This window comes from Habropoda laboriosa, unplaced genomic scaffold (assembly GCF_001263275.1).
Source record: "Habropoda laboriosa isolate 0110345459 unplaced genomic scaffold, ASM126327v1 scaffold67, whole genome shotgun sequence".
In the NCBI taxonomy this organism is placed as follows: domain Eukaryota; kingdom Metazoa; phylum Arthropoda; class Insecta; order Hymenoptera; family Apidae; genus Habropoda; species Habropoda laboriosa.
The window spans coordinates 1,308,204-1,321,271 of NW_017100242.1; the positions used below are offsets into that span (position 1 = coordinate 1,308,204).

The 13,068-nt window shown below is 35.9% G+C and overlaps 1 protein-coding gene across 1 annotated transcript in view; it reads left to right on the plus strand.

Moving 5' to 3' along the window:
- Positions 1 to 13,068, plus strand: part of LOC108571899 (deleted in malignant brain tumors 1 protein-like) — a 229,537-nt gene that overhangs the window by 118,627 nt on the left and 97,842 nt on the right. The window contains exon 3 of the mRNA XM_017934057.1: positions 11,036 to 11,250. Coding sequence (XP_017789546.1) covers positions 11,036 to 11,250 — 215 coding nt within the window. The remainder of the gene's footprint in view (positions 1 to 11,035; positions 11,251 to 13,068) is intronic.

The following is a 13,068-nucleotide window of genomic DNA, read 5'->3' on the forward strand; positions in this document are numbered from 1 at the left end:
AAATTTAGTAAATTTAGTAAATATTGAAAAACATGAAAATTTGGAAATAATTTACGGTACATATAAATTTAGTAAATTTCAGAAATTTAGTAAATATAGAAATACATATATTTCAAGATTTGAAAATAATTTAGAGTATGAATAAATTTCAGAAATTTAATTTTGGTAAATATAGAAATATGTGGAAAACGCACTTCGTTACTAATTGTAAAAGAAGTCTTTCACGACTTCGCCGTCGTATTTTCGAACGCACGAGAATTACATAATCTGTGTTTATCGCGAACATTGCGGAAATTTACAATCTCGGCAGTATTTAACGTAAATTAGCATGGGATTGTTTTAAATAACGCAGCAGAATTAAAACATTGATTTTACCTAAAGCAATTATTATATTGTTACATTAATGTAGTTGCTTATCATAATATTAACACAAATCCTTGTATATCAAACATTACGGATATGAATAAAATAGGATTACGTGTAGTGGCGCGTGTCAGAACTCATTTGCCTGGGAAATGTTTGTATAATCATGATTCTGTACCACTTGCGTTTTACTGTTTGAAATGGTATTAAATTACGCATAATGGTGTTTGTATTTTGAATACAATTATAACAATTAATACTCGTCTAAATGGCAAACGACGGTGATTTAAATCGCGTATATATGTTTATTCATAAATTTCAACCCGTATTTATCATATTTAAAAAGTCACTTCCTAATTCCTTCACGTTTCATACCATTATTACCCCATTTTTTTTTTTGACAAAATATTTAGAAACTGCTATAATTTTCAATGTTATAATATTCAACGAATTTCTATTAAAATACCTCGTAAGCTAAGGACTTTTTGGTTTAAATAGCTTAATACTTTTTTATAAGAAATGGTCAGCATTCAAAAATACATAGTGCCATTAAAAAGCCAAATCTAAGTTTCAATTAAAATATCTCAGGCGGAAAGAGTTTATTACCTTTTCATAAGAAATGACGAGCGGAATCAATTTGTGCATTTAAAAATATTCAGTACCATTAAAGAACCAAATCTATGAAAATAAAATTCACCTATTGAAAAACTATATCTATGAAAATAAGATTCTCCTATTGAAAAACTAAATCTATGAAAATAAGATTCTCCTGTAAAAAAATTAAATCTTTGAAAATAAGATTCACCTATGAAGAAGCTACTCGTGTGAAATTACGTTCCCTTCGAAAGCACTCAACTCTTGTACGAAACGTCCTGTCGGTAACGTTAGCAGTTTCAAAATATATTCGATTTAAACGGGACACCCTGTAATGATACTTCGACGTTATTGACACGATTTCAGAGAGTCCTGTCAAAGAGTGAGCTAATATTTGATAACGTTCCTTGCTAACCGAGATGGATCATTTGGCGCGACAAATGATCGACAGCCTGTTGCAGATTGAAATACCTTCTAATTACATACTAAGACACGTCCCCGTGGAACTGTTTGACAGTTAATAATGTGTCACTTTCCTTTCAATAAGCGTTCCAGCGTGAAGAATCAGCTGTACCTCGATAATTGATAGCAGATATGCTCGATCTGCGTATTCATTTTCCACAATATTTATCAGAATATTTCACAGTAAAGTGGTTTCTCGTTTATTAGATAAGGAGGATCCATTTATTATGCAAATTTCAATTATTTCCGCTGCTACGAAAGGTATGAAAGATTGACTAATAAAGAAGGGTCTCCAAGTATAAATCTCTCATTTTAATCAAACTTACGTGTAATATCGCATTCGGAAGAATACTTGACAACCACTTTTTTACGATCATTTTAAACAACGTGTGTAGGAATTCGAACGTACGCTGAATAATTTCACGGTGCAGCGATATAATATTTTATATTATGCCTTTCGTTGCACAAATGGAACGCGTTTACTGAAAGGAACCATTTCCCTTAGCACTGTTTCACTCAACGGCGAGCATATTTCAGGCTAAAATTCCTGTATTATACAGTAATCATTTTTTATATGCTTCTCCTTTAGAAGCTCACTTATGCTAATCATCGGACATTTACCTTCGCAATTCTGCAATTCGAGGAATAATAAACCTTACGTAAAGGAAACCAATTCTAACTTACTAAATTTAATTGCATCCAGAAATATTTGAATAATTAAGTCAATATTTGAACCAAAATCTTTGAATCTAAGTTACTAAATTTAATAGCCTCCAAAAATATTTTAATACTTTTAAGTTAACATTTGAACCAAAATCTCGAATCTAATTTCAATCTAAGTTACTAAATTCATTCGAATCCCAGCGAAACTCTAAAAAAAGCTCGTTGTGCAAAATAACCAATAAACACAATCAACAGAACGGGGAATGTTTCAGAAACGTTGCAAACTGTCCGCAGGAATAATCTTTCAAATCAGCATACCATTAAATTTCAAGTGAATTTGGTTACAGACGAAATTTCGTTAACCCAGCGCCACAAAGTCTCTCTACATTCTACCTGAGGGTAGGTGATTGTCTCGGGGGGATATGTAATTTCACGCGTCTGATAGCCTGTGCTCTCGCACCGTCGATATCGCCTGTAAATTCGTTCGCAAAAGGGGGTTGACCACGTATTGTTCCCCCCCGTAGCAACGAGATACTGTCACACTCCATGCAGCCTTGTCCATCTTAGCCTAACCACTTGACACGTAAGAAACTACAGGGATGGACAATTTCTGCTGGTTCAGGTAACGATGTCAGATGTTAAGTGACGTGAAGCAACACCCTGTTCTTAACAGCATGGAAACCGTGATGGGTCTCGCGTCTTCCCGGAAATACGTTTGGGAAATTAAGCGACGAGCTTAATACGATTCCCCTGCTCTCCTCCTGTATACGTCTCGGCTCTTTGTACCCTCTTCCTTTTTGCATTCCTCCTCTATCCTTCGTCCGATACTTTCTCTCTTTTGCGGAGCTCTTCCTTATCACCTTTTTTACGCTCTACGAGATATATACTGTACAGATTGTGACGAATCTCGTGCAAAATAGGCGACTCTTATCGCAAATTTTTGTAGTCCCTCGCCATTGTTCACTGGGAAATTCGGGATAGTACGCTTCCTATCCGCTTATTCTTCTGTTCGGTGCTTTTGCTGATCTCATTTGCATTGCTGGCGCAGTCTCTTTGTATGAGATATTTAACTTTTTTGATAACGTGGTTTGACGGTGTGAAAGGAGAGCGTCTTGTTAAAGGTCCTTTTTCAGGTTTGTAGATCTTATTTAACTATTGCCTCTTGAAATTTTGATTTTTGGAAATGCAGTAGAATTTATTTTGGTTGCATAATTATTGCCCCTCCAAATTTCGATTTTTTAAAAAGCAATACAAGTGATTTTGATGGTATAATTATTGTCCCTTGAAATTCCAATTTCTGCAAATGCAACAAAATTTATTTTAGTACCATAAATATTGCCCCTTGAAATTTCGATTGTTGGAAATGCAATGGAATTAATTTTGATAGCATAAATATTGCCCTTTGAAATTTCGATGTCTGAAAATGCAATATAATTTATTTTGGTAGCATTATTATTGCCCTTTGAAATTTCGATGTCTGAAAATGAAATATAATTTATTTTGGTAGCATTATTATTGCCACTTGAAATTTCGATTTCTGTAAATGCAATGGAATTAATTTTGATAGCACAGTTATTGCTCCTCGAAATTTCAATTTTTGAGAATGCGATAAAATTTATTGGCGGAGTAATTGCAGTTCCATTCAAGGCAAAACCCATCATACTTCGTCAATAATTATTCTGGAACTTTGTCTCCATCAGGTGAACTCATTTCTAAAAAAAATGTTCCTCCTCTCTGAACCACAAAAATTCGCAACATGGAATTATTCAGTATCGAGAATTCAATTGTATCGAAACTTCAGATCAAAATGACGAGATTAGATGGAAAACAGATCAGAACCAAAGGGATCAACCACATTAACTAAACATTGGACTCCTGTGTTCAATGAGTTAACCAGAGCGAACAGATTGCAAGCAAATATTCGTGCGCCACAACATTGTACAACCAATTGTACACTTGTGCATAGCCAGAGTGAATATTTGTAAATAAATTGTGACAATTCACCAACAGGTGAAAATTTCAAATAGCTCTCCATTAATTTCAGATTCAATCTCCTGACTGTACAATTCATAAACTACAGCTACGATAGAAATGAAAATTTTTATCAAATTCTTGTATTCTAAGAGTGAATATTTGTAAATAGATTGTGACAATTCACCAACAGGTGAAAATTTCAAATAGTTCTCCATTAATTTCAGATTCAATCTCCTGACTGTACAATTCATAAGCTACAGCTACGATAGAAATGAAAATTTTTATCAAATTCTTGTATTCCTTTTGTACCGATTAAAGGATGTTGGGAAAATGGGTTTTAAATAAACTGCTTCAGCTTTTAATACTTGGATATTTTATTCCTCTACGCATCGGAAGTGACTTCCTTCTGTTATTAATGTCTTGAGAGGACTGACTCTACCGGGCACGCAGAGCCGGTGACACGAGGCACCGATGACCTCATCTAACAGGGGTGCGTTATCACCTTACTCACATAAACAGTGTGAGAAACGGTATCTCCATTCATCAAGCGAATAAGAGATTAGTTTTTGTTTGGTTTACTAGTAAAACTAACATTTATTAAATATTCTAGGTTTCGATTAAGCGTTGCAACAATCCTTTGTTCTCCCTGCTTGGAAACTGCATTGTCAAAAACTGATGAATTATGAATATTTGTCACGTATTAATTTACATAAATATTTCGCGAGCCAAAACGCGTCTCTCGGCGAATTGCGCCCGGCGTACGTTATTTTTCGCGTAATATAAATTACGCATAACCGCAGTTTATAATACTGCGTCTGAAATCGAATTAAAAAATACGTTTTATAACTCGACACGCGAGAAATGAACAATTTTACAGGCAGCATATCGAGTTGTGTATTTCAGTTGTTATTTTTTATTATGAACCGTTATTTGGATCTTTTTTCTGTTATTAATGCTGTTAAATAACTTTTCTCCCTTTGACGGGTTTATTTTGAATTCTGAAAAAGGCACGACAAGCTTTTACTGTATAATAGACATTTTCAATTAGCAATTTTACAATTTTCCCGTTACCTTTTAAATAAATAGGAAATTTTTGTTCCTCAGGAGGTACTAGTAAATTTTCTGCACCAATTTTTCGTTTCAAGACGACGACAAAAATGGTCATTTTTTAACCTCTGTATTTAGAACGCCTATAGACACTAAAAACAGTGAAAATAATAAGTACGCGATCACTTCTTCGTGTATAACAGATAGACTGCAGACTTTTATGCATTTAAAATTGGAAGGCTCAAAAATACACAGAATGCACGTAATAATCAAAAATATACAAATAAACCGAAAATATAGCACTCGTTGCAATATTTAGCGAATAAAACAATTACCTATCTACCTTCAATTTTTTTGAATTAAATTCATAAAAATATGAATTTGCACAAAAATCCTCAGACTAATAATAGACAATATAACGAAACATGATTTCTCCTTTTAATGTTATTTTTTACAATCTTCCCAACACATTTGGGATAAATACTTCTAAAATTTTGTCTTCCTTAGACCTATTAAATTTTCTGCACGAATTTTTCGTTTCCACACGAAAGCAAAAACGGCCATTCGCTAACTTCTAGTCTTCAAAGCACCTATAGACTCCAAGAACAGTGAAAATAATACATATACAGTAGTGCACACATACACTACCAGCCGAAAGTTTGGAATCACCGAGCATTGCAATTTGCACAAAGATTTCCAGAAAAACGTCAGCGACTTTGAGAATTTTTCATCATTCGAATCAATTGATGAAGGTAGAATTGAGGTAAACTTCAAATCTATAAAAAATTAGCAGCAGATTTAATATTGACGAAAAGTGGGAGGTGATTCCAAACTTTTGGCCGGTAGTGTAAGCGTCCGCAGTCGGGACCGAATAAGTGCGGACGCTTAAGTGGGGAGGTGTCTTTTGCGAATTTAACTAAAGAAAAGAGAGGAGATGCGTCTGACTGGGATGCCGATGTGGCGACCGCCACGGAGGGGCCCACGCACTTAGGCCTGGCGACTCTTGGCCCTGGAGGCGAAAAATCGAGAGATGATTTCCAAACATCTCCGAGCTTCTCCGAGCTCATTCCCGCACCCCCACTTCCTGGGACTTTCCCAGGGAAAAGGGGCTACTTAACACGTTAGGGACCGGCCGTAGACTTTCCGTTCACGCCCAGCCGGTCCCCAGGGACCTTGCGTTCTGATTGTGAGACAAAACATTTTGTTTAGGCGACATCGATTTTTGTTCAATCAAAGCTTTCAGATCAGAAATATAACATTTTAACAAAAGCTAAAAAACAGTTTTTTAAGGATTTTTAAGTCGTCTTCTGTTTATAGTTCGACCGTCGCGCATAGCCCACTTGACGGTCGAGTGTGGCGTGAACGGAAAGGCAAGCAAAACAGGCCCCGAAAACGGCACGAGGCCTTTTGTCGTAGACCTTCTCTGCACGCGCATCATATCGCTTACATTTAAAATTAGTTTAACCTTTTAGGTACGGCGCGCTCGTCCGCAAGTGGGTACCCCTGGGACGGCGCGCCTGGCCGCGAATGGCACAAAAACCGTTCATGACGATTCCCTGACACGTGTACTCTTCAACGACAGCTTCGATATTGCCAGGATGCGAAATAAAGCAAAAAACGAATAATACTGTCCAAAATCATGATATCCACAAAAGTCACTATAGTGTCGTACCGTCCAAATTGGTGCTATCCACGAAAGCCACTATAGTGGCGTACCGTATCTAAAAGGTTAAACGTTACCGTTTCAATAAATATATTTTTGTTACAAAACTTCGCGAGTAATCATTTGCACCACGTCACTTCCAAACCGATATATCAAGTGTCAGTTGTTCACATTCAGGAGTCGATATCGACTTACTTTGTTTCCACCCCGAAGTCCCATTTCCAAGAATTGGCGGGCATAGCGACGGACGCTTAAATGTGCAAAAATATGAACGCTTATGTGTGCACTACTGTACCAAGTACGCGAACACTTCTTCGCCAAATTACACAGCAGCACAAAGAAGCGCGTTAGAAGTCAGTCTCTCTAAGAACATCTCCTTTCGCCGTCTAATTGTCTTCCCGTTCGAGCGACAGAGGAGAAGTATCGCGGCCGGTTTCGGCCAACACTTACAACAAATGGAATATTACGAGAGGTCTGCCGCTAATTAATTAGAAACCGTGCGAACGCTCGTGATGAATAGGTTGCGTAACGGGATCATTAAAGCCTCGGTAAATTCCGGCCGAAGTTTGCTGCGGCGTGTAATTAGCTTGTTCGCGGGTTCGCCGTACGAGGTCGAAATCATTTTCTAACGTGCCAATTCCGGAGAATTATAATTCGATGGTATTCGCGTGTCGTCCAATTTCCGAAGGACTCAAGTTCGCGGTTCAAGCAGACGAAAGCTGGATCGGCTAATGAACGTCGCCGTAGAACTGCGCGCGCGTTAACAAGTACTAACGAGCCGGCAAATTGTTTTTGCGAATATGGCCCCCGTCTTCGTAAGCTCCTCGGCTCTATTATAATCTGTGCTAATTTCGGCTTGTATTCGCTTTAAGTCACGGGATCGGAAACGCTCTCCAAACACGTGAACTCCGCCGGTAATCTGTGTACAGTCGGACTTTGGAACACCTGTTCCATTTCGCTGCCGGGCCTAATTAGTCAATTAGCCATTCTATGAGTATCACGGATCCCCGGTATCTGATACACCTTGTCGGGAGGATCGCCCGTTATCGAGATGAATTCGATGAAATTCGAGATGCTGTCTGGACGTCGATCAAGTTAACCATGATTCGCTGGAGGTTTGCGGACGAAGAAAAATAGAAACATTGGGAGAGCTCTTGATGATTGTGAAATTATGGAATTTTTGAAAATTCTTGACACGATGTTGTAAGTTTAAAGAATTATCGATGGGATATTGATTATATTTGAGAAGGTGACATATTTTGACATTGATTAACTTAATATTTCCTTGAAAATTGACAAAAGAGAAATGGAAACATTGGGAGAGCTCTTGATGATTGTGAAATTATGGAATTTTTCTGAATTACTGACACGATATTGTGAATTTAAACAATTACCAATGAAATATTGATTATATTTAAGAAGGTGATATATTTTGACACCGATTTGACGTTGATTAACTTAAGATTACGTTGGAAATTCGCAGAAGAAAATTAGAAGGAATAGAAGACCTTTAAACGAATGTGAAAATACGAAATTTTTCCGAATTCTTGACACGATATTGTGAATTTAAAGAATTGCCAATAAAATATTGATTACATTTGGGAATGTGATGTATTTTCACACTGATTAACTTAATATTTCGTTGGAAATTAACAGAAGAGAAAGTACAAACAATAGGGGATATCTAACCGATCATAAAATTGTGAAACTTTTCTGAACTCTTGACACAATATTGCGAATTTTAAAAAACCACTTTTTTTTCTCTTTGTTTAATGTCGTTCTTTCGTAATTTTCACATTTCATACGTACAATTTGTATTCGTCGGCTGTTTTTTTCTTCATCATGTTTCCTTTAATTCCTTTTATCCCGTTAGAAGGTAATGGAAAAAATCAAAGGGTAGAAAAGGTTTGCTTTCAGCGTATAATTGCTTTCCAGGATACAAAAGGATATTTCATTTAACGTTTAAATATTTTTCAACGCACGAGTAACTATTTCTTTGAAACAGAGGTTTCCGATATGATTGCACGCCTTTGCCTGGCAATGAAAAATAGCATCGTTCTTCAACATGAATTTCAAATAATTTACCCTTTGTATGTGTATTTTTCAAGGCGTAATTGGAACGAAACATAAACGCAGGTAAAATAATTGTTGTACTCTGTTAAAACGAACAAATTTCATACATTCCTTTCCGTCTAACATTTGCACGATGATAAAACTAGTTGTGTTTGCATTAAATCCGAGCAATAAGTGAACAAATATCAAATTATTTAATAAAATTCATAAACTGTAATAAAAAAATCCTTAACCCTTCGAAAGTTCGAGCATTTTGGTGCACTTCCACCTCAATTTAGTGCTTAATTTCATCCTTCACACACTTCAACCTTAATTTAATAAACCAAATTTTGCAACCATGGTTATAAATTTATCGTCCGTCACACATTTTACATATTCAAATTTCCCGCGCGAAAGGGCTAATCGGAGAAAAATTGCGATCAGTTATCCATTCCATATATTCATAAAATAATTTTAATTCCGTAAAATTTTTTTAAAAATTGCATAAATTCAATTACCTTTAATCTTTCCCCGCAAATTTCAAATTAACCATCGCTTTCGTTCGTTCAAGGAGAACTATCGTAATTTCGCATCCCGCAATATCCCATTAAATGAATATTTCAAACAAATTTTCCCCAATTTACACGAAATTTGACAAAGTTCTCCCCTTGGCCGTATCGTCGGAAAATTTAATTACCAATCTCTCGGTTTTGGCAACTGAACGATTCGTAAATTAACGACGCAAACGCAACCTTCTGGAATAACCGAGAAAATCACTTCCTCCCTCTCCTACTCGAACAATATTCACGATTCGCGTGAGTCGTGCGAACAAATCGTATACACTCTTTAAGAAAATCTCGAAAATTTCCTCCTCCCGCGAAACAAGGTACACCCGTTTCGGCCGTTTCGTCGCCGCCACTTCCGGCCTTCAATGTATTCGCATAGCTTTTCCGTTTGCAGAAAGAGATTTGCCAGTGGCCGGCGTTTCGCGATAAATTTTACATTCATCCGGGATCTACGTATTTACATTTCGTACCTGCATTCGTTGACTAGATTCGAAGATACGATGGAAATTTATGGGAATCATTCCGTTCGAAAATGAAGAAAACATTTTGCTCTGCAGCGCGTAAATTTCACACCATCTCGCCGTTCTTTTGTTCCGGATATTTCTATTCTTTCTTGCATTTTTTTCTTCTTCTTCCAAGTTCACAAAAGAATCAAATATCCCGCGCTATTGTTACTCGTTGCACTTTATTATCGTTCCATCCGAGTAAATAACGATGCTTCTAATAATAAAAACGGCAGAGACTTCCCTCGAACATCATTTTTATACCATTTTCAAGCTTGTGCTCGTGATATATTGTTACCTTCGCGAGATAAGTCTGTGCGTTAAAAATTATTTAGACCGTGTATGTCACGACGATTAAGGAAATGTAGCATGAAGATATATTATGTATTTTAGCACAAGTCGAGTGTGCTGCGAAGCTCATTAATGTGACAAAATATTCATAGATGAGCGGGAGGATAATGAAATCGTGCATATTATAATACAGTATTTTTTCTTGATTAAAATTAATTTAATTACACGTTTTATTTTTCAACGTATCATCTTTGAATGCTGATAAGTTATTTTAACGATATTTTCGTACTACGGTGAACTTTTCTGTTATTTAATTTTAGACGTAGGTAGGAATATTTGCGCAACAATTCTGTTTAAAATATTTTCCGTAAAGTTTTGGTTAATTGGTAGTAAACTAACTCGTAACGTGGTTTTGTTCCGTATCGTCAATTTATTTTCAACGCGTTGCATCGTTTTATGTAACGTCCTTCTGTTATTATCTCGAAATATTAATAATTTTCACATGTCAGTCACACGTTTCGCCTGGAAAGCGTATAAAAGAAATAATTGTTTCATAAGTTTAACTAAATAGTATTCTGAAGTAAAATATTAATAATTTTCAATAAAAGAAATAATTGTTTCGGACGTTTAACTAAACAGTATTCTGTATTAAAATATCCATAATTTTGAAATGTACAGTCGCATATTTTACCTAAAAAGCGTATGAAAGAAGTAATTGTTTCGGAAGTTAAACTAAATAGGAAGTATGTAAATGGGAAAAAATATGTTTCGTGAGATTGCACGCTTTTATGCGATTATGCACGCCTTTTGTAAACGCAAAGAGATCGCTAACAGTGTACAACTGATTTATGTTTCAGCTGCGTCGGTGGTGACTTTCTGAAAGTGTTTCTACATTTAGAAACTACCGGTGTTTCCGAGTACACCCCATGGTCTGATGTACTTTGCGGAGATCTGCGTGACATCCCGCAGGTTCTTTACAGTTCGAGATCTACGCTTATTTTAGAATTGCACACACAGGGACCTCCGTCTAATGCGACCGGATTTTTCGGCAACTTTCGCTTCATCGACAGACGTGAGTTTTCCTTATCAATCTGCATAATCACTGGTAATTAATTTAAGTTTGAGCACTCTTGAGTAATCGCTCAAAAGAATTAACGCTAAATTTGTCGATCTATTTCTCTACTTTGCGCGATCTCGGGGAATTAATTTAAGTTTGAGCGCTCTTGAGTAATTGCTCAAAATAATTAGCGCTAATTTTGTCGATCTATTTCCCTACTTTGCGCGATCTCGGGGAATTAATTTAAGTTTGAGCGCTCTTGAGTAATCGTTTAAAATAATTAACGCTAAATTTGTCGATCTATTTCTCTACTTTGCGCGATCTCGGGGAATTAATTTAAGTTTGAGCGCTCTTGAGTAATCGCTCAAAATAATTAGCGCTAAATTTGTCGATCTATTTCTCTACTTTGCGCGATCTCGGGGAATTAATTTAAGTTTGAGCGCTCTTGAGTAATCGCTCAAAATAATTAGCGCTAATTTTGTCGATCTATTTCCCTACTTTGCGCGATCTCGGGGAATTACTTTAAGTTTGAACACTCTTGAGTAATCGCTCAAAATAATTAACGCTAATTTTGTCGATCTATTTCTCTACTTTGCGCGATCTCGGGGAATTAATTTAAGTTTGAGCACTCTTGAGTGATTGCTCAAAATAATTAACGCTAAATTTGTCAATCTATTTCTCTACTTTGCGCGATCTCGGGGAATTACTTTAAGTTTGAGCACTCTTGAGTAATCGCTCAAAATAATTAGCGCTAATTTTGTCGATCTATTTCTCTACTTTGCGCGATCTCGGGGAATTACTTTAAGTTTGAACACTCTTGAGTAATCGCTCAAAATAATTAACGCTAATTTTGTCGATCTATTTCTCTACTTTGCGCGATTTCAGGGAATTAATTTAAGTTTGAGCACTTTTAAGTGATTGCTCAAAATAATTAACGCTAAATTTGTCGATCTATTTCTCTACTTTGCGCGATCTCGGGGAATTAATTTAAGTTTGAGCGCTCTTGAGTAATCGCTCAAAATAATTAGCGCTAATTTTGTCGATCTATTTCTCTACTTTGCGCGATCTCGGGGAATTAATTTAAGTTTGAGCACTCTTGTGTAATTACTCTAACTAATTAGTCCTAAATTTGTCAATCTATATCTTTGCTTATAAACGTCCAGAACGTGAAGATATTTCAGATTGGAACCCTTTTTTCAGCGATTTCATTTATTTAGTTTCAATGATATTTTTCCTGTGTAAATAAAGTTTTTTTAGCGTTAGCACACAATTCGAAGGGATTACAGAATTTCATGCCTACAAGAGAATTTTATTATTCTGCGCATGCTGTTTGTTATTTATCTACAGTACGAAAACGAGATGTTTCTAATTGATTAATCGCAATGGAGCAGCAATTGATTGCTAAAAACAATTTTTATTGCAATTAGTTAGTAACTAAATGGTTTTTTACTCTTTTGTCCAATCTACAAATAGCGGTTTCCTTAGAAGGAGCGATAATTCATTCTTCATATAAAGATTGCGAAACTTGTTTTGCGAATTTTATAAGTTCGCGCCAAAAGCGACAAACATTTTAATAAAAATTCAAGGAAATACTATAGCGACGACATAATGATGTTACCAAAAAAAGAAAATTGTGGAATAAGAAGCTGCTTCCTTTTTTCTTTTTTAAATCAAATTTAAAGGTTCGCTAAAAATATCGATCTAAATTATAAAATTCGACACGAATTGTTGGGATGACCTAATACTATTCTTAACAATCAACTAGCTAAAAATGAAACGAACTCATAATTTCATTCAGCTCTGTATAGCAACTTCTTATAAATACTGAATCGA